The sequence below is a fragment of the Arachis stenosperma genome, chromosome 9 (assembly GCF_014773155.1).
Source record: "Arachis stenosperma cultivar V10309 chromosome 9, arast.V10309.gnm1.PFL2, whole genome shotgun sequence".
NCBI classification, from domain to species: domain Eukaryota; kingdom Viridiplantae; phylum Streptophyta; class Magnoliopsida; order Fabales; family Fabaceae; genus Arachis; species Arachis stenosperma.
The window spans coordinates 75232047-75254959 of record NC_080385.1 but is presented as its reverse complement, the minus strand read 5'-3'; the positions used below and the strand labels follow the sequence as shown (position 1 = coordinate 75254959).

Here is a 22913-nt window from a genome sequence, read left to right as displayed (position 1 = left end):
GATCATCAGCTTCAGATGCGTATAGCGACGCTGGCTGCGACGCTCCAATCTCTCATACCGGCGCCGGTTACGGCGCTCCATCTGATCAAGCTGGCGAAAAAGGTGGTGCACTAGGCGGTATACGGGCTCTGAGGTAGGTGGAGGGGCAGTGGTGGCAGCAGGGGCAGCAGTGGATGAAGAAGGTCCAGCAGACGGTGGGGCTGTCTCATCAGTAGCAGTGAATGGTGGTGGTCTGTAGCCCAAAGCTAGGAAGTTCCTGCTGTGAGGAATGATCTTCCTGCAGTCCGCTGCTGGTGGTCTCTCATCGGCATCCTCCCATGGCACGTCAGCCTGACGGCCTAGCTGTGTAACCAGATAAGGAAAAGGGAGGGTGCCTCAGACATGGACCCTGGCCATATAATGCCGGATGAAGCGTGGTAGATAAAGGTCCTTATCTTCCATCACACACCATAGGAGGGTGATCATGGCAGCCAGAATCTCCGTCTCATGAGTACTCGGCATCACATAGTTGCTCAAGATTTGATGCCAAAGCCTAGCCTCATCATTTAGGTACACCCTTTTGATCCCTCTGGGCATGGTGGTGTCCTGACCCATCTCCCAGGGAACAGTCGGGTCGAGAGCTATCCGAGCCTTCACTGCATCCCAATCAAAACGCAGCAGGCGCATCCTCCTCAGCCTTTTTATAACCATCAGGCTGATCAGACTTGGCCGAGAGCTGGAGAATGTGCTATATGGCCTCCTCAGTGACCAAAATCGGTTTTCCTCTCAGGTTCACTGTATCTAGGGTAGTAAGGTAGTAGTTGCAGTAGAATTCCCTAACCCAAGATGCATTAACCTCTGCCAATGCTCTTTTCAGAAAGAACCATCCTCTTTGCTTGATTTGCTCAGTGGTGTACTGTCGGAGGGCTTCTGGAATCTTCAGAGTTCTCTCTAGGTATATGTTCCTAGAGGTTGCAAATGCCGGATACTTCAGCTCACATACCGGTTTGCAAATTTTGTGGGATCATTTGCAGGGAGCAGCTGGTCAGCTTTTTCCTGCTGTGTAAAGTTCTTTTCCCGCCATGAAGAATCATGCATTAAGTCAATGATGGACTGGGAGGGGTCTCCTCTTTTACGCTTGCCAGTAGCCTTGCTTTTCCCTTTTCTCTGTGAGGTGGACATCCTGAAAAATAGAAAACCAGGAAATATAAAAATATGAAAGCAAATAGGCAATTAAACAAAGAAACTCAAAGCGGCAAAGGAGAATGAGAATGAGGTAAATGAGTTAGGTAAAGGTGTATTAAGGAATGTAAAGCAGTTTAAAAGTGTGAAAGGAATAATGTACAATCCAAAATGTATCAGAATTCAAGTTATATAGAAAAACAATCAATATGCCATGGATAGAAAGTTAGGGGAAAGTGGAAAGTCAGAAAAGGGATTTCAAAAGAAATTAGTATGGTTAGAATTTGAAAAAGGAAGTTAGGAAGTTAAAATCAGTGAGTCAGTAAAAAGTGGGTTAAGGTAAGTGGCATAAAGAAAATATTCCATGTAACCAGGATTCACAAGTATGAATAGAAGTAACTCATAACCAAATAAGGAAAACAATCGGATGCTGATTCAAAGAGATATACAGAAGAATTGGAATCAGAACATCACAGATGCAGTTGAAAAACCAGGAAATCTAAAGGATAACAAAGCATGCCTAAGCACTCATGAAATGGTCCGGGTAAAGCAGAGTAAAACAGAGTTCAAATTGCCAAACCAAAACATGAATGAAAATATTTTAAAGAAATTTGGGCAGCATTCCGGCTAAATATGGATTATCCCGAAAAATAAACAACAATCAAAGCAGTTCATATGAATTAAAAAGTCAAGCTGCAGGTACATATAGATAATATAAACATGAAAATTCAATGTAAAGAGCGGCAAGATACAAGAAATACAGCATATGAACAAGATATTAGCAACATCATATTTGCAAATATGATAAAACAGAAACAAGAAAAGTGCAAATAAACAGACCTAAATCCACTAACCACAGTCTAAACTACCTAACAACCTAAAATCCACTACAACATGCATATCTAGCTAGCCTAAACATGAACATAAACGAAAAAGAAAATAATAAAAACAACGAACGGATAAAAAAGAGTGCGTGCTGTGGAACCTGGGAAGCGAAAGAAGTAGAACGGGACGGAAAAGTGGCTGGGTGGTGGCGGCGGTGGCTTCTGGTGCGGTGGAGGGCACGGCGGCGCGGAGGGGCAGTGGTTAGAGAGGGGAAAAGGGAGGTGGTGATGGGGTTGGGGGTGGGTGCGGCTGGTTGAAGGGGGTGGTGGTGGACGGCGGTGGTGGTGTGTGGTGGCGCGGAGGGGGGGCAGTGACGGAGGAGGGGGTGAAGGGGAAGAAAGAAGAAGAAAGGAAGGGGAAAAAAAGGGGTTGGGTGGCGACTGTGGGTGGACGCCGGTGGTTGGGCGGTGGGGGAGGTGGCGGCGATGGTGGCTGAGTGGTGGTTGAGGGTTGAGGGTTGAGGGAAGAGAGAGGGGGAAGAAGATTGGGGGGGTGGGCTGCGCGAATTGGGGTTTCGCGTGACCTGGGAGAGTTATATTTTGAAATCCACGTGGCCGCGTGGGGCACGCGGTCGCGTGGTGGGGGTGAAAATGGGGGTGACGCGATCGCGTGGGTCGCGCGATCGCGTCGCTGGAAGTTGTGCTAAACGCACGACTCCAGCGCTGTTTCAGCGCAACTCTCTGTCTCCTTCGACGTTGTAGTGCAATCCATGTGACGCGATCGCGTCGCTCACGCGGTCGTGGGATATTGTTTTTGCAAAAGACGCGATTGCATGGGGCATGCGATCGCGTGGGCCAATTTGTGCAAAACGCACAGGGGCCGCACGATTCCAGCCTAACTTTCTGGACGTTGGATTTTTACGCCGATCTTTAGGTCACGCGGCCGCGTGGGTCACGCGGTCGCGTGGGTTGTGTTTTCGCAATAGGACGCAATCGCATAGGGCATGTGATCGCGTCGTACACCCTTTTTTTTGTGCATGAACAATGCAGAATACAGTGATTAATATGAGTGCTATGCATGATTCCAGGTTCACTAAAGTAAAATGAAAAGGAAATAAAAATAAAAACAAACAACCTGAAATAAACTGAAAAGGAAACGACCATACCATGGTGGGTTGTCTCCCACCTAGCACTTTTAGTTAAAGTCCTTAAGTTGGACATCGGAGGAGTTTCCTATTATGGTGGCTTATGCTTAAATTCGTCCAAAAATCTCCACCAGTGCTTGGAATGCCAATAGCCTCCGGGGTCCCAAACTAGGCATGTAAAGCTTCTGAGCAGCTACAAACAGATTTTTAGGTTCCCGGGGTGATAAATGTCAGAATAAACTCTAGGATTCCAAGCCTTGCTTTTAAATCCGCCTCCGTCTTGATCTACCTGTTTCCATCCGGGCGGTTTAAAGAGTAGAATCTCACCATGGTAACCAAACGTTCTCCGTGATCCATGCAATTGAGCACGATACCAATCCGTGTACTTCGAGGTGAAGCGTGAAACTTTATTGAACCTTGTGCACCAGCTCTGAGTACGAGCCATTTCCCTCTTACTCTTAAAGCCGCAGAGAGCTCTAAGTTGGCCATCTGTTTCAAGTAAACCATATTCAAGTGAATAAGTAAAGTTATAAGTTAAGGATTGTACCCACTTGAAGCTTGTATTAGGTGGTAGTGGCCTTGGGATAGGTGTTTCGGGTGGTTCTGTAAGTTCTACTCCCTTATGCTCTTCTGTGAATTCCTCCACACCCTTGCAAGAGTCCTCAATTGTATCTGTGTCCTGGTCGAAGTCTCCTATGTCTTCCTCATCACTTGAGTCATAGATTGGAGGTTGAGAGAAGTCTACCTCCACATCATCTTCGCATTCACTTGGGGAAGATTCTTCGATCTCAGAGAATTCACTTGCGGATGCAAGTTCATTACCAAGAGAGCTAGACTTGTGGCTGTCATCATTAAGGGAATTTGCTTTTTGGATTATTCCGTCTGATTTTTCATAAACGACTTGCCTTGGGGATTGTGTACCATCCTCCTCAGCATTAATTGTAACGTCCCTGACGGAGTTCTCCTTAGTTCTGGATTCCCATGGAGGTTCAGCATCTCCTAGATCCTCAACCAACTCTTCTTCTTGGACAATGACAGCTTCTTCTATTTGTTCTAGTACGAATTCATTCCCTGCCTTGTCCATTGGAGTTTCTGGTATCTCTTTCATGCTTCGTTCTTCATTAGACTGTCCACATGGGGCTGTGGCTGATCCTTGTGTATCTGAGCACCTAGAAATCCATTGAATTACTACTTGCTCCAGTTGTTGAATGGTTGTTTGAAGATTATCTACTGTGTCCTTTAGGCGAACCTCTGCTTCTCGGGTTGCTGGACTTGGACATGATACAAAATAGGATGGTAGTAATTGGGAGTGATTCGGTTGGTATTGGGGTAAGGAAGGATCATATGGTGGCGAATGGTGAAAAGAAGCTTGTGAGTGTGGTGGTTCGAGGTTATGTTGAGAGGGTGGCCTATATGCACGGGGTGGGGCTTGTTGGTAGTTACAAGGTTGTCCACCGTATCTTTCAGCTGGGTATGCATTGTAGAATGGTCTTTGTCCAGGATATCTCGGAGGGTGTTGTTGCCTAAAGGGTTGATTAGATCCTCTTGGCTCCATCCATCCTTGATTGGTCTGACCTTGATGCATATTCCTGCTATAACTTCTATTTCCTTCAACAAAGTTAGAACCAAACTCAAAGCGAGAAGGGTGAGAGTTCATGGTAGCAAATAAAATTAAAAATAAATAAACAAACAAAAGAAAAATATTTACAATAACCAATAATAAGGCACACGTTAGCAGTTCCCCGGCAACAGCGCCATTTTGACGTTAGGATTTTTGCCAGTAAAGAAGTTCATAAAAACAGTCGCGTTGTAGATATAGTCTCTAAACCGACAGAAATCCCTTCGTACAAATGTTTGGGTGTCACAAGTAACAAACCCCTTTAAAAATTGTTAATCGAGTATTCAAACCTCGGGTCGTCTTCTCAAGGAACTGCAAGGGGGTATGTTCTTATTATTGGCTATAAAGGTTGTAATCGGGGTTTAGAAGATGAGAAGCAAGTGATTTAAATGACAATTAATTTAAATGGCGATTAAAAGTAATTAATAACTGTAAGAGAAATTGGAAGTCCAACTTGGTGATCTCTCTCAATAATAATGAAAGTTGTATCTAATTTCCACTTAGTCAACCTTTAAAGTAAAGGAAAGTCAAAGGACTAATTAGTTGACCTTCGAATCCTATTTATTTCCTAAGAAAAAGTTAGGATTATCGAAGTTCAGTTCAATTAGCGAGATAACGATTATCAATTATGTTGAGTTTGATAACTGTTGAGTTACTAATTTCTTAACCAAGACCAAGAGAGAGAAAGTAAATTACTGGAATAAAAATATCTTCAAATCGGAAACAATGATAATTAAAAGGAACAATCATAAACTGGAATACTTCAAATATCATTAATAATAATCTGTAACATGGAATAATACATAACTTGAATCATAAAAGTAAATAATCAATTCAAAGCTGGAATAAATAAACATAGTGAAAGGTAATCTTAAAACAAAGGAATATAAAACCTGGATCGAGAGTCACTCTTAAAAACAAAGAGAAGCCCTAAATCCTAAGAGAGAGAGAGGAGAGAACCTCCCTCAAAACTAAATCTAAATCATTGAAAATAAAAATGTGAGCTCTCCCTGAATGGATGCATTCCCACACTTTATAACCTCTAGTCTATGCTGTCTGTACTTGGATCTGGGCCAAAAAGGGCTTCAGAAATCGCTGTGGCGTATTCTGTAAATTCTGATTCGTGGCCTCTGTCACGCGTCTGCGTGGGTCACGCGGTCGCGTTATTCGGAGCTTTTCTTTGCCACGCGGTCGCGTCAATCACGCATCCGGGTCGTATGCGTTATGCTTAAGGCGCGCGGTCGCGTCAGTCATGCGGCCGCGTCGCTGCTTCTTTGCCTTTGGCACGCGATCGCGTCGTCCATGCGATCGCGTGGGTGCCAGTTTCTTTGAAGCTCCGTTTCACATTTTCCTTCCATTTTTGTATGTTTCCTTTTCCATCCTTTAAGTCATTCTGCCTTAGAAAATCTGAAACAACTCAACACACTAATCACGGCATCGAATGGAAATAAAGGTAATTAAAATAATTAATTTTAAAGCTTAGAAAACATGTTTTTCACATACATCACATAATAAGGAAAGGAAAGTAAAACCATGCAATTAATATGAATAAGTGGGTGAAGGATTGAATAAATCACTCAAACTAAGCACAAAATAACTCATGAAATATGGGTTTATCACCTGCAATAGCAATAGCCGCAGCCACAGCTCCATAATGCTTCTACAACAATAACTAAAACCCCAAACGTGACATGCAAGCACTGGTACTCAACAGAGACTTATGAATAACTGAGAAAACAGAGAACTGGTAACTCCGATGATGATGCAATAGCCTGATGTCACATGCAACAGCCACTAAACTCAACACACAAGACCCAGAATGCGACCCTACATTACCAACATCTCAAAACCTTTAACAACTCAAAAGAGAATACTGATTTCAAGAGGTTTCTAGAACAAAAATACTTACCAAGATGATAGGGGCTCCAGCGGCGGTGTCGGGCAGCTAGAACGGTGGCAACGGGAGCAGACATGAGTGGCGGCGCTGACGGGACGTAATGGCAAGGAGCACGACAGTGCGAGATCCCACTCTCTCCTTGCGAACTCCCTCTCTCCTCTCGGACTGTCTCATCCGCGCTCCTCACCACGGCCACAGCAAACCAATAGCGGCAGCGGCGACGGAGCAAAACGCAGCGCCGACGGAGGCAAAGCGCAGCGGTACCCAACGATCCCTTCCTCCTCCACGCGACCTTCTCTCCTCTCGCAGCTTTGCTCAACGGCGAGCAAGAAGCACGACAGTTATTGGCTCAAAGCTCCTCCAACGACGGCTATTCGTGGACAGATCAACGACGAGCTAGACGCGGCGCGGCAATGACGACACACAGCGGCGGCACAATCTCCCTATCCTCTTCTCTTCTTCCTTATTCCCCTCTGTTCCCTCGGATCTCTCTCTCCCTTTTTCCCCTGTTTCCGTTTTCCCTTTATTTCTTTCTTCCTTATGTTTATGTGTGTGTGATGGTGAGGAGAAGAGGTGTGAGGGTTATGGTTAGGAAAAATTAGGGTTTGATTTGGAAATTAGTATTTGGGTGGAGTATTAATTTAAAATTAAATTTAATTCAATATAATTAAATTTAAGAATATTATTTATTTTATAAATTATATTTAATTAAGTATTTTAATTTAAAATTAGAGATAAATAAATAATTTTTTTAAGTTTATAAAATTAATCAAAACCTTTAATTATTCAATTTAAATCGTATAAAACTCTCATTATTTTCAATTACTAAAACTTTAAGTTTCTAATAGGAAAATACTCAATTATTTAAAAAGTTTTATAAATCTTAATAGATTTTAAAATTAAAGTATCATAAAATTTAATTTAATTACTTTTAGAAAATTAATTTTCTTAAAATAAAATTATCAACAAATATAATAAATTATAAACAACATACTATTTAATCTCCAAAAATTCGAGGTCTTATAAGATTCAAATGTTGTCCTTAGGTCGAATTATATGTAACGTATCAAAACTAGTCCTGTCCGATTAAATCTTATGAGAAAACAATTTCAAGAATTATCCTAATCCGAATTATATGTCATGTATTTAAAACTCAGGTAATTAAAAATTATGTATTGTGTCTCACACTTAGAAAACTACTATCTCTAATCGATTTAAAAAGTCATGTGACTTTAACGACTCTTTAGAAACGTTTATTGTTTCATTCTGAATTTATAAGTTTGTAAAAATGTAAATTTTCTGGAATTTGAACTAAAATACAAAATTTAAATTTTTATTCTTATTCATTTTGATTTTTATGATATTTTATTTGAATCAAAATGGAGGATATTTTTTTATTGACATTTATGTTTTAAAATTAATGAATAAGATTAACTTAAAAGTAAAAAATGTTAATAATCTATATTAGTAGTAAATCGAATCAAACTTCTTCGAATTAGTATATATATGTTGTACAGTAGTAAATCGAATCAAGTCATATATATGCTTTATTAATTTTATATCGAATAAAGTTAATTCAATTTAGGGCACGTTTGGAAAGTTTCAAAAGTAACTTTTTTGAGCTATTGACTTATAAAAAGTAGTAGTGTTAATATCTTGTGCAATTTTCAAAACCAAATTGTAGCTTTCTAAGAAGCTATTTAGGAACTTATAGAGAAGTTAAAAAAATGACTTTTCTCATAATACTACTATTTTTTATCACATTAAAAAATAAGCACTTTTAGAACTAAAAATTTAAACACAAAATAACTTATTTATAACCTACTTTTAATATAGTCATTTATTGTTTCCGATACTTTTTCAAAAGAAGCTTAATTAAGTTGTCTATCCAAACTAAGCCTTACTATTAGTACAACATACACATATTAAATCGAATCCAATTAATTTGATTTATATATAGAGTCAAGTGAGACATGTATGTAATCAAATTCAATTTAAGATATCTACGTAATTTTAATTTTCAATCAATTTACTTATGTAATTTACCGTATTTTCAATTTGTATATGTTTAAGATTTATATTAGAATATATTATATTTTTTATTTTTAATTTATATATTATTTTATTATAGTTCGATTACTTTGGTAATTACGGTTGAGTTAATTAAATTTTTAAACTGATGAAGTAATAATTAGAGTGATATGTAGAATGGTTCAATTTTCATAACCTTATTTGTTATACATTATTTATTTCACAAATTAAATGATGATTTATAATGCTTAAGGTATTTCCTAAATCACATACTTTATAGATTTGTTGATTTCTTTATGTTTCTTTATTATTATGACTATCTATAATTTCATATTTTGAAAAATCAAAGATAACTTTTACGCCACTTTAGAAGGCAATTCATTACATTCTTTTTTTCAACATAAAAAATTATAATTACTATTTTAGATATTAATGAATTAAATGATCATTTTTAATAAATTTTAAAAAATTATTAAATATTTTGTTTTAAATTTATAAATTTATAGAAATGGAATCTTTATAAAATTTGAACTAATACACAAATTTAGATTTCTTTTTTATTAATTTTAAATTTTTTATATTTTATTTGAATGTAAATAAGAGTATTTTTTAGTTGATGTTTATATTTTAAATTTTGATGGAGATTAACTTAAAAGTAAAAATTGTCAAGTAGAAAGTCGGTATTGCTGAATTCATATTTTGTTAGCAATGTTTGTTTAATATGACTATAAATCTACTTTTGTGCCTGCAAAATAACTCTACCTACGAAATTAACTGAAAATACACAAAAATGTAAATAATATATTCTTTACACAATAAAAAATTAATAATTTTTTATATAAAAAAATCCTTTATCTCATTGTCTAAAGATAATGTTATTCTCACTTCTGCAACCTAAAATAAGATACCGATATTAAGATACATAGAGGAAAAGATATAAAGAAGTAGGGGGTTACAGGCTCTAACCAACGCGTATCATCTATCGTGGAGAATATATCCTCTCAAATTTTGTTTTTAATTTTTGATCAAATGTGATTTTTTATTATGCACACTTCAATGGTAAGAGAAGATATATATGTTTTTTTTTTGTTTTGTACAATATCCCACAACTCAACAAGTCAAAAATTAGTCCATTGCAAATTTGAATTTTATTTAAAAGTTTGTTGTTGACCAATGAGTTACTACATACATAAGGCAGAATTTAAATCCCTGATACTTGATTAAATAGACAAATAAACTTATTACTTGATCAACCCAAATTGAATGTTAAGATTGACAAAACAATTGAAGAAACATATTGAGAGGATCGTTCCCCCATTCTGCGGTCAAAAGACTTTAAGCATTGGCATAATTAAATAGTAGTTAATAATACCATATAGCATATATTTTTTTAATTGAATTTGTTCTGCTGAATATTACCAAATTAACAAACAAACTAGCATTTGCTTTTTTAACTCACAATTAAGAGAGCAACATCATAACGAAAATCACTTTCTTAAGACTGGATCATTTTATTTTTGGTTGACACCTACAACTTATAGCGGATTTGAAACTCAATTGTAATCAAAGAATATTAATGATGTTACAATGGAAACTGGGAAGAATAACAAAAATATTTTAATTACACTTGCCACTAGAGTAAACACTACGTGTACTTTACAACAAAATCTAAACATCCACCAAGCTTGAGCATAATTAAGTTACATGAACCAATTGTCATGGGACTTTTCCAAAACTGACTTGAATTTTATCTGGGTGTTTTCTACGGCTAAATATCGCACTTTGTCGCGAATCTTTGCATAGCCAGTCCCGAGTCCAAACGAAAGTAACGATTGTCCACGGCAATTTCACTAGTCCTTACAATACAGATCAAGGATGCACATTTTTTGCAATATCATATTCTTCAATGCCCTTCAAAAATGATCTGATAGCAAGATGTTCGGAAGCGTATGTCATGAAAGATGCTAATATTATTACCCCGGCAACAATCAAACCTAACCTGTTTACAAATAAGAATCAATAAAAAGAGGAAAACCAAAGATAGACTGAGGGCAATTTATTTTTCATGAATAAAATTAGAATTACAGGACAGAAATGTGGGTAAATAATCCACTTCAAGCTTAATGCAAATTAAAGAAAGCAGCAAACTACAGCACAAACGATAGAAATTGAGAATCCCTTGTCTAGGAATACACACTATCATTTTTGAACAGTTACTAGTCTCCCTTTACTGCAAGAAAAGAACAGCGAAGAAATGCACCTCTTTCTAACCACCACTTCAGTTGAATGTGATAAAAGTGAGAAGAAATGAAAATCATGAGCCACAAAATAAGTAAAAAGATTACTACTTTAGATGGCAATAACCTTACAGTAATGTTCCTCCTTTCATTTCTTAATAATGGTAATGAATGATATATATTACGGGTTTCACATTTCAAGCCTATTGGATGTACGTAATTTATTCAACAAACCAAATAATATAACAGATGTTAGTTTGAGAATTACTCCCTCTGTCCAAAAATACAAGTCACTTTTGGGTTAGACACATCACTTTGTGATGTATTTATGTGTCTAAAAATACATTCTCCAAACTAAGTCATATTCTTATTTCAATTTTGACATTTTATAATTACCTAATAGACAATGATAACGAAAACACAATGGGAACAAAAACTATTTTCAAAAATATAAAGATGGAAGATGAAAACTAACCGAAAAAATAAATTAAAATTCAATAACTAGGCTAGTCATGTTCCTTCCAAATTTAGATTCAGCAGTAAGATATCTTTATTAGTAAATTGTAATGAAAACCTTACCTTAAAAACAAAGCAGTTACCCCAAAAAGAAAAGGCATCGATGGACCAGCAATAGCCAAGATGGTCATCCCTAATCCATAGAACCATGTGGCACCGTCACACGATGACATATGTCGCTGATTGCCTGTGAATATAGATGAGTTCAAATCAATGATAACAATGAAATAGAAAAGAATGAGTACCTTGAGGACACAGCTAATCACATGAACGACGATGACAACCCAAAATAAGATTCAGTGCCAAAGAATATACCTTTTCCCAAATCGCCATCAGAAACTTCGGCATGAGATGACGAAGAAGGCAGTCGTGATGCCATGGTCTTTCCCCAGTTAGAAATCAAATGGAGATAACCTCCAAATAATATAATGAAGATTGTGAATGTCCATTCGTACATCAAAAGCAAACCAGTCCATGGAGTCACTTGTCGAGGTACTAACAAGAAAGCTAGTCCAAGAGACACCACTGTAGCCATAAAGCAGACACAGACTGAAATGCCACCCAAGTAAGCAGGAACTTTGTACTGAGCACCATTGAAGAGTTGTTTAACACAATAAAAAAAAAATTAACATATAAGTAAACATACATAAGGATTATAATTGGGCACATCTAAACAAGGACTGGGTTCCTCTTACGTGAGACCATCATGTGACCAATTTATCAGATGAGAAAAACAGATCATGTGGAGCATCCAAAATTTTTATGCCTACTCATAGGGTCCACATGAAAGGCTCAAATGACAGGATCCGAATACCGAAAACTAACACAATAGAGTAGAGAAAAAAACTGACCTCATGGGTGGAACTGATGGTTGAAGTAGAAATGCTAATATATGCAACTGATCCACCTGATTTAATTTTATGACAATGGTGTCTGACATGATCAAATAGTGAAGTTCTACAAAAGGAACCAAAGCAACATGGATTCTGCAGAAAGATTCAAGATTCTAAGACTAATCTCAATTCCTAAAGCTAGGAGAGTGGTAACAAACTATGATGACTAACCTTCTGATATGAACGATAGCAGCAAAAGAGTACAACACATATTGGAAATAGAAAAAGAAACTTCACAATAAGACTATCTTTAGGATTTTGGCCCCCTCTAGTTCCAGGAAGGGATTCCTCAAGCTTTTCCCTTATGTTCTGCACCATCAATGGCAAAAAAAAAAAAGCAAATATTTCAGCATGCTTTTTTCGTAAGAAAAATGATCAACATGATTAATTTACCTGCCACACATCAACAGGTTTCACAAGCCAAGATGCCCACCAATCCCAAGGCTTGATAGGGCCGAGTGTATAGTGAATCACCCGGAGTTCATTCTCATCTACCATCCACTGAATATATTTGACTGTAATAAGATGGCTATACCAAAAGATGAAATGCAAAGGAACTTAAGCATTTAACTACATATATTTTGATGTGTATGAAATATTCTAGCATCTAATTCGAGCCAAGTGTTAAATATTTAAAATAATAACACATAAGAACCTGAGGTATTCAATTCTTAATAAAAACATGTTCATCCACCTCTTAAATGCTGTAAAATTCAAAAAAATGAACAAGAATATTTTGAATTGGTCAAAAGCAAGTGTTCCTTACAGACCATACATGCAGGAAACCAAGTTTCTAGCAAGAAGTGAAACAAGATGAAAAATGTCAAGACATGAAGACAAAGGAAAACCTAAGAATTATTAGTGGATCATTATAAAGAATTCCTATATCATTATTAATATCATTCACTACAATGCATAGCGAATAAAGTGCTGCTTCAGCATTTATTCTAATTTCCATCATTAACTCCAAGACATAGCAAAAGAAATCCCTCTAAACACAATGAAAACTCTTCAGTTATTTTAGTGGAGGCAGTTTCATGTGTTCAAGAAATTTTCAGATTTAAAAATTAAATAAAAGAGTTCACATCTTCCTTTAAATTATTCAGACAGGCATTAAATTTTATAATTTCACTTAAAATGATAATATTTTATTCACAAAAAAGATAATATTAATCATCAAACAAGTAGACGAGTAGAACTCTTTTAGACCAGTTAGGCATTGATCCAATAAGGGCAAATGGTGTTTATGTTGTCATCTTATGCAGTAATATTTCACTATTCCTCATTACTTGAAAGGAAAAGTACTATCCTCATTACCTATATTCTAGTACCTTATTAGCCAACATGTAAAGACCTACGTCTGCATTATAAACAGTGGAAAGTCGCTCCATTTCAGGAACTTTTCTATTATTCAATGACTCTGAAGGCATATTTGGCTCAAAAACATGTGCATTAGGAAATTCCGAGTAATACGAATTGAGAAATCCCTGATCTCCTGTACAAATAGAACAACAATTTAAGAAAAATGTTAACCCTAAGGATCAAAGCCACATATATTCTTCGGAGTTCGAAAAAGAAATAATGAAAACGAACAAAACAAAAATCATTGTTTACATTAGCAAAACAAAAAACTTTTACCTCCAGTATAAGATGGCAGAGTATTCACTTTGTTCATCATGTCATTAAAGAGTGAGATAGATGGTTCTACCACCATGACACCTGAATTCATCCTCTCAGAATGCTTCAAGTTACCACAAAATCTTGCACATTTGAAAAGTTCTTCAATATTTTTAACCACAATTGTGTCCGCATCAAGATATACAACTACAATAATGTATCAAACATGCATAAACCTGAGGAGTTTCATCAAATTAATATAAATGAAAATTTTACAATAACCTCCATAGTTTCCAATATGTATATGCAAAACCAACACCAAATGGAATATCGACAACAATAACAACAATTATGCTACCTTTCTTGTAGTCAGTCATGTTAAATATTTTTAGCTTTGTATATACACCCCAAAATCTCGATGGACGTATTTTATTTGGATTTGATAGTAAACTAATCTTCTCAACTATCCACCCATCAGCCTACAAAAAATAATCAATTATAAACACCTGATACACCAAACTCCAAATATAAAAACTTAACACATGGACACAGAGAATAAAATTTTTATGCACTCAAAATGTAAGAAAACTTTACTCTCTCCTAATTACAAAAAACTAGAAAACTATATATGTACTCCTTACCTTCACAAATAAATTTCCTTTTAGCAGCTTATAAAAAATATATTAAGAAAGTATTTAAGTTAAAGGACACTAAAAAAATTATATTGTTGAGTGACAGAAATTATACATAAACTATCTCACTATAAACATTGTAGGGCACAATGGTGTATCCATGTAGTCAACCTGAGATAAGGCTTTGTTGTTTGTTTTTGTTGAGTGACAAAAATGTCTTAGTAAATTGTGCAATAATTATTAGAAATTGGAAAGAACTAAATATCTAAGATGAAATATATTATTGGACTGGACAAAAATGTTACAATTAATGTCAAATGAGGCATAATGCAGACATTTAATGTCAAAATTTCGATAGCATCAATCTCAACCATCGTGAGCAGCAATATTTTCCTTCCTCTAATAACAACATAAATGCGAATCGTAGTGAAAGCAAATTATAAAGGATAGTGTTACCTGGAGGAGGTTGCAAGCATAATCAGAGACTCCATCGGAGACCAAAACAACCATGTCCTTCTTGGATCCCGTGTCACGAATCGATTTCCCGAGAACTCGAACGCCAAGCAAAAATTCGTCACCGTACAACAGAGTAGCGTATGCCTCGTTCGTCTTGCGATGTCCATCGGAAGCTCCCAATCGAACGAAGAGTAACAGAATTAACAAACACAACCACGGCGTATTGAGTGCTTTCATGGTGAGACGATTTTCGCTGGTGGCAAAATTCTCTGAGAAAATGTCGAAATACTTTTTTCTCTAAATTTTCTCGAGAAAAAAAAGGTTTCTCGTCTCTGGAGTTCTTAAGCGAAGTTCAAACGGTTGGAATGAAATTTTCTTCTTTTTGGATGCAGTTATTTCTGAACCATTGATTCATATTACGATTTTAAATTAATTTTCATTTTTTTATGGAATGTCATTGTAAAAATAATTTTAATGTATATATATTATATACAACAAATGATTTTTCCTTAGATGGAAAGAGAACATATTTTTTGCAATTTGTAGAGGGACTGATTTATATTTTGTAATTACTAGAATATTTTGCACATTAAATTAAACAAAATTCATTAGCATGAGAAACGTTACCTATTTCGCATGCTAATCTAAATCTAAAAAAATAAAAAAGTTTACGTAATCAACTCTCATCCTACTTTTTTGATACGTTAGAAAAATTTTCGAAAATATAAAAAAGAGAACATTCGAAGGCATACAATAAGAAAATCTAAAAAATAAGAAAAAAACACACAAAATTATATTGTTTGGTTTGTCGGTTGTTGAACGGGTCGGAAGTGATGCATATGCATGGAATAGAAGATCTTGATCCAGATCGTTCGTGCGAGATTAGACCTCCTGAGCTAACGTTAGAGAGAGAGGGATGGAGCTTCACGATCTCCCGGGTTGTTGGAGTGATGAGGGGGGAGCCACCTGCAAAAACGACTTCGACGCTCAAGTCAGAATCCGTACAAGGTGGCAGAAAAGGAGACGTACCTTGGGGGAGAGGTAGGAGACGTACCTTGGGGGAGGGGTAGGACCCTCCTCTTATATAGTCTGCACCTAGGACAGGTCCCACGGGAGCAGACCCGCCTTCCAGGAAATTTTCTTCCCCAGCAGTCATGTACCTCGCTAGAGGGGAGGAAGTGTCTTGGGTTTCCTCCCGGATCAGATTTTGCATACCCATCGAGTCAGCCGGCCGAGCCGGGACATTGGACCAGTTGGACCGGGCTGGAATAGTGCCCCCAACGTGCCAGCTATGATCGTGAGTGCCGTTGTTGGCGCGTTCTATTCTACTCTCTTCGGTTGGATCCTTACCGGGTCGGCCACTCGTGATAGGGGTGTGCCCCCTACGCGCGAGTGGGTTTCACTGTTTCGAGGGAATGTCATTCGTCGCCTCGTTCTCCGCGCCTGTCATTCAATGTCATTATGGCTTATTTGAAAGCTTAGGAAAAAGTCCACTTTACCCCTAACCTTCGCGCTTCTCTGCGGCAGTTATTCTTTTGTTTCTAGTTTTTCTTCCTTATTTTCGCGTTCTCTTTCCTCATTTTTGAATCATTCCTATGCTGCTTCTTCTATTTTCCTTTCGAGCTTTCTGGATTTCCCTGCATTGGTTAGCCTCTGATTCCTCAGATGTTTCTGAAATCACTTGATAACTTCCTTCTTGGTAAGCATCTTCTTTTTTAATGAGTGATTGCTGTCGTTTCTGTTACTGTTGTTTTACTGTTGCCATCCCTTTGCATTTTGTATCTTTTAGGCTATACATGTGTTTTGTTTGAATCATGCTGCTATTAGTGTGGTATATAGCGTTAGTTGCGGTTTTTCCGGCTTCCCGACCTATAAATTTGACTTTGAGTGGTGCCCCCACTATAGATATGGCGCAACTTCCCCTTCCGAGGCCCCGTGTTGACAGATATGTCTGGGTCACCTCAGACATGAAGGACACATCCTCACAAATAACCGTAGAGGAGCTTACGGAGTTCCACCATGCCGATCGATTGTGCGGGGGAGGTCCCGAGGAGGAACGCTACGAAGTGTTCGTTCCAGCGGGCCACGAGCGAATATGTCATCTTAACTTGAACACCCCCCGAATTGCCGACTGGATTTGGATGTAAAAGGCAATGTTTACCATCCTGGGTGGTTCGCATCCCCTTCTCCCCCTTCCAAATGGCACTTCTAAACTAGTGCGACGTGGCACCGTCACAGCTGCATCCGAATAGTTGAGCCGCCATCCGATGTTTCGAGATGATTTGTGAATACCTGGAGTTTCTGACCTCTGTAGAAGTGTTTTTATGGCACTTTGTTTTAGCAAACCCTTCCAAAAAGAGAAGGCATAAGAATGGGTTTATGTCCTTCTGGACTGCCCAGGGTAGGCGATTCTTCGGGGTGTTCGAAGATTCGTTTCATGGCTTCAAAGACAAGTTCTTTAAGGTACAGCCTGCCGAAGGCCAGCACCCCTCATGGTTAATGGTGCACGAAATTGTGATCTCAATGGCGCCAACAACTTGGTACGCACAATTGTAATCTCAACTCTTTTTCACAACTTCGCACAACTAACCAGCAAGTGCACTGGGTCGTCCAAGTAATAAACCTTACGTGAGTAAGGGTCGATCCCACAGAGATTGTCGGCTTGAAGCAAGCTATGGTCATCTTGTAAATCTCAGTCAGGCGGATTCAAATGGTTATGAAGTTTTGATAATTAAAAGATAAATAAACATAAAACAAAGATAGAGATACTTATGTAATTCATTGGTAGGAATTTCAGATAAGCGTATGTAGATGCATTGTTCCTTCTGAATCTCTGCTTTCCTACTGCCTCATCCAATCCTTCATACTCCTTTCTATGGCAAGCTGTATGTTGGGTGTCACTGTTGTCAATGGCTACTTTCTGTCCTCTCAGTGAAAATGGTCCTCTACCATTTCTGTACGGCTAATCAATTGTCGGATTTCTCATCTCAGATGAAAAATACCATGCACAGATATCGTATGGCTAATCAGCTGTTGGTTCTCGATCGTGTAGGAATAGGATTTACTATCCTTTTGTGTCTGTCACTATGCCCTACAGTCGTGAGTTTGAAGCTCGTCACAGTCATCCCATCCCAGATCCTACTCGGAATACCACAGACAAGGTTCAGACTTTCTGGATCTCAGGAATGCTGCTAATGGATTCTAGCCTATACCATGAAGATTCTAATCTCGGATTCAAATCCCCCATTGTCAGAGGGGAGTCGATGTGAATCGTTGATTAGAAACCCAAGAGATATACATTCAAGCTTGTTTGCATGTAGAACTAAAGTGTTTGTCAGACACGCATTCATAAGTTGAGAATGATGATGAGCGTCACATAATCATCACATTCATCATGTTCTTGTGTGCGAATGAATATCTTAGAACAAGAATAAGCATGAATTGAATAGAAGAACAATAGTACTTTGCATTAATACTCGAGGAACAGCAGAGCTCCACACCTTAATCTATGGTGTGTAGAAACTCCACCGTTGAAAATACATAAGTGAAAAGAAGGTAGGCATAGCTGAATGGCCAACCTCCCAAAACGTGAACAATGGTCCAAAGATATTCCAAAAGATCGCTAATACAATAGTAAAAAGTTCTATTTATACTAAACTAGTTACTAGGGTTACAGAAATAAGTAAATGATGCAGAAATCCACTTCCGGGCCCACTTGGTGTGTGCTTGGGCTGAGCATTGAAGCTTTTACGTGTAGAGGCCTTCTTTGGAGTTAAACTCCAGTTTGTAACTTGTTTCTGGCGTTTGACTCTAACTTGTAACTTGTTTCTGGCGTTTAACGCCAGAATAGGGCAGAAAGCTGGCATTGAACGCCAGTTTGTGTCATCTAAACTCGGGAAAAGTATGAACTATTATATATTGCTGGAAAGGCCTGGATGTCTAATTTATAACGCAATTGAGAGCGCTCCATTTGGATTTCTATAGCTCTAAAAAATTCATTTCGAGTGCAGGGAGGTCAGAATCCAACAGCATCTGCAATCCTTCTTCAGCCTCTGAATCAGATTTTTGCTCAGGTCCCTCAGTTTCAGCCAGAAAATACCTGAAATCACAGAAAAATACACAAACTCATAGTAAAGTCCAGAAATTTGAATTTTACTTAAAAACTAATAAAAATATACCAAAAAGTGGCTAGATCCTACTAAAAACTATATTAAAACAATGCCAAAAAGCGTATAAATTATCCGCTCATCAGTTAACCTTGGAGGGGGAGCAATAGATTCCGACCTATTGGAGCTTCGGGGCTGGGTCCAATGCTTTTACCAAAGTAACGTACAAAGGGCTGACCCAGCGGGATAAGAACATAGCTGGCGTGTTGTTGGCCGTATTTAATAAAAATAATATCAACCCACATCTTTTAATGGGTGACCAAGAGATGGGTAGGAGCTATGTAGGTGAGTGGTTGATGAATGGAATTTTTGATGGTTTAAAATTTCACTAATGAAATCTCGTTGTAAAGTATAGTTTCTAAACCAATCAATAATCCTTTCATACAAAAAGTTGTTTGTCACTAGTACAAACCCCTAAAATTTATAAACCGAAGTATTGAACCTCGGGTCGTTCTCCCTCGGAATTACAATAAAGTGTCTTGTTATTGGTTGTGAGTTATTTTGGGGTTTTTTTGAGATTTTAGACAAAAAATATAAATGGCAAAGAAAATAAACTAACAATTAACAAAGCTTTTGGCAAGATATGAGAACTAGAAATCCTATCCTAGTTATCCTCCTCAATTGTGACCACAAATTATTCATTGCTACCATTTAGTTAACCTCTATCCATGGAGCAAAGTCAAGTGGATGAATCAATTTGATTCCTCAAGTCCTAATCAATTCCTAAAGGAAAGACTAGCTTTAGAGGCATTCAAATCAATAAGCAACTTCTAATTATCAATCAACAAAGGAATTAGATAACTCAAGAGTCACTAATTACTCAACCAAAGCCAAGAGGAACAAAATCTATACTAAAACCAAAAGAAGCATTTTGTCAAACACATAAGAGGTATAGAAGGAAAGCACATGAAATCTACAACAAGAATTAAATCTAACAACAATTATTAAAAGGAATTAATAACAACAATCAAAAGAAACGCAATTATTATGAATTACCTTGAATTGAATTGAAAGAAAATGGAAGGAACAATAGTAGATCTACAACAAAGTATAAGAACAACATAAAGGAAATTACAACAAAAGAATAGAAGAATGATGAATGTAACAACAAGGAATTGAGAAGAAGAAGTGGAAGAAGATATGAATTAAACCCTAGATCTAAGAACTAAGCCTAATCCTAATCCTAATCTTAGAGAGAAGTGAGAGCTTCTCTCACTAAAACTAACTAGAACTAATCCTAATGAGTGTGAATGATGCTAAGTGTTGATTTCCTTTAATCCTTGGTCCTTTAAATGCATTTTGGCACCAAAGTTGGTTGAAATTTGGGCCCCACAGATCTCAGAAATTGCTGGGCACATTTTCTATTTAAAAAATCACATGCGGCCTTCGGCACGGATGCGCACGGTACGCGTACGCGTCCCTGGCCGATTTCGCAAGGTGCGCGCAAGCGCCTGGTGCGCATGCGCGTCCTTGGCCGGGATCAATTCTTTGGCTTTTTATGCTTCTCTCCACTTGCATGCTTCCTTCCTTGCTCCTTTGATCCATTCCAAGCTTATTTCATCCTGAGATTACTAGCAAACACATCAAGGCACCTTATGGAATCAAGAGAGAATTAAAATTATCAAATTAGAGGCCTAGAAAGCATGTTTTTACAATTAAGCACAAATAAGGGAGAGATCACAAAATCATGCTAATTCATTGGCTAAATGTGAGAAATGGTTAGCAAAATACTCTAAATTCAACACAAGATAAACCCTAAAAATGGGGTTTATCAGTGGTCGGTTGGTTCTAGTGTTGCCCTCTCCCCCATATTTTTTTAACGAGCTAACGAGTTATTGTGTGTCTTTACTGCAGTGTCCATGGCCGCCGAGAAGACCGGACTTGAAGATTTAATGGCCCAATTTCTTCCCAGGCATAGTGAGGACAGCTCCGCAACCCATACTTCCGAGCACCCGTCCTCCCCTACTACTGAAGTGCAATCAGCTCCACCTCCCTCTCCGGGACCTACCAGCCCCAGCGCAACGGCGGCCCCCGAGTAGCAGCGACATGGTCCCTCTTAAGGTAGAGCCGACCAAGGGAGGTCCTGACATGGCGATAGTCGAGAACCCCTGCAAGCGAAAGCCGACCTCCAGCCCTGTAAGGTCGCTCACTGTTATGGAGAAAAATTTTGATACTGAGGGTTTTATCGACTCGCAGTGCATGCTGGGCACTAATGAGTTCTTTCATGATGTGGATCTTGGCGCCCAGGCTTGGTGGATCTACCAGTGTATGTTGAGAGCCACGACCATCGCAAGGAGGGCAGTGCCCATTCTGACCTAAGCTGGGGCGCTGGACGGGAAGTACTGTCAATCTTTGCAAGGGATCGAGAGCTTGATGTTCGAGGTCAGGATCTTGAAGGAGAAATCAGCCGAGTTGGAGGGGAAGTTAATAAACTTCCGACGAAGCAGTGGCCCGCCTTACCGACCGGGAGATGACATTGGAGAGTCAGCTCAACTCTGCTCGTGGCGAAACCGTTGCAGCCCAGGCTAAGATTGCTGCCTTGGAGGCCAAGCTTGAGGAGGCCGTGAAGTCGGTGAAGGATGGCAAGGATGAGGTCGCGGGGCTGAAGAAGGAGGTTTCCGGTTTGAAGAAGAACAAGGAGACGGTGAGGAATGCACGCGAGGTGATCTCTGTGACTGAGGAAACGATCAAGGGCCAGTTCAAGCTACTTTCTCCCAACTTCGACACCACCACAATTGAGCTTTCAAAACTATTCGGGATGGGCAGATTGTTGACATCCCGAAAAAGTGATGTATATTTACTTTGAACGTTTTGGGCCGTGTTGGCTTTGTAATGTGTTGTTTTGAACACTGGTATTTGTGTAAAAACTGTTTACCATTTTGTTGATAATTAGCGAAGCCGATTCGTGGCTTTCATGTTAAAGAGTTCGAATTGTGGCTTTTACTTTTGTAGCCATTTAGTGTAGCGTTCATGGTATCATTGGCTCCCAGGGTGATCAGTCCCGTGAGGCTGTAATTGTGCCAAACTGGTTAGTTGACAAAATAAATAAAAATAAAGATAAAAATAGAGATAAAAGTAGAATAAAATGAAATAGAGAAACTCGAAACATGTTAAGCAATGACAAAAATTAACAAAATAATTCAACACGAAGTAAAATGGGTGTTACTGAATCGGGAAAACGGGTGGTTGTCCTGGATTCTAGGCGTAGAACCTTGTCAAATTTGCTACATTCCATGTTTTAGGTACCTCTTTCCCATCTAGACATTCCAGCTTGTAAGCCTCGTTGCCGACCACTTCCTTTACTCTGTATGGGCCTTCACAATTAGCAGCCAGTTTCCCTTCCCCGGGGGTTGGGAGGCATACGTCGTTGCGTCGTAAGACCAGGTCATTTGGCTCAAAACTCCTCCTTAGCACTTTGGCATTGTAATGTAGGGCTATCCTTTGCTTCAGTGCCATCTCAGACAAGTGCGCCATCTCCCTGTTCTACTTGATTGAAAAATAATATGTTTTCTTTTAAGACCCTATTTTTAATAATTTCACTAATTTAAATTGAAATCTTTTTGTTAAAACTTGTTTGAAGTTGTATTTGGAACATAAAATGATAGCTAAGAACACACAACCCTGTGAGATTTGAGCTTAATTACATGGTTACATTATTTAACCATAATATTTTATTCTTGTGTGTTTTCTTCTCTATGATTGTAATTTTTATTTTGTTCC

General features: G+C 38.2%; 1 protein-coding gene across 3 annotated transcripts; it reads right to left on the bottom strand.

The window, feature by feature from the left end:
• Nucleotides 1-10183: 10183 nt before the first annotated feature.
• LOC130947356 (inositol phosphorylceramide glucuronosyltransferase 1-like) lies at nt 10184-15404 on the bottom strand. Of its 3 annotated transcripts, none has more exons than XM_057876034.1 (10): nt 15028-15404; nt 14298-14418; nt 13961-14146; nt 13640-13817; nt 12716-12851; nt 12494-12631; nt 12281-12415; nt 11745-12012; nt 11493-11616; nt 10184-10675 (listed from the first exon to the last, which is right to left on the bottom strand). In XM_057876034.1, exons 1-10 carry the CDS (start codon nt 15262-15264, stop codon nt 10546-10548), a joined length of 1653 nt encoding a protein of 550 aa, XP_057732017.1. In that variant the 5' UTR covers nt 15265-15404; the 3' UTR covers nt 10184-10545. The 3 variants fall into 3 exon arrangements, with proteins under 3 accessions (XP_057732017.1, XP_057732018.1, XP_057732019.1); XM_057876035.1 differs by having other exon boundaries at nt 12716-12823; nt 13654-13817; XM_057876036.1 differs by having other exon boundaries at nt 13961-14041.
• Nucleotides 15405-22913: the final 7509 nt, after the last annotated feature.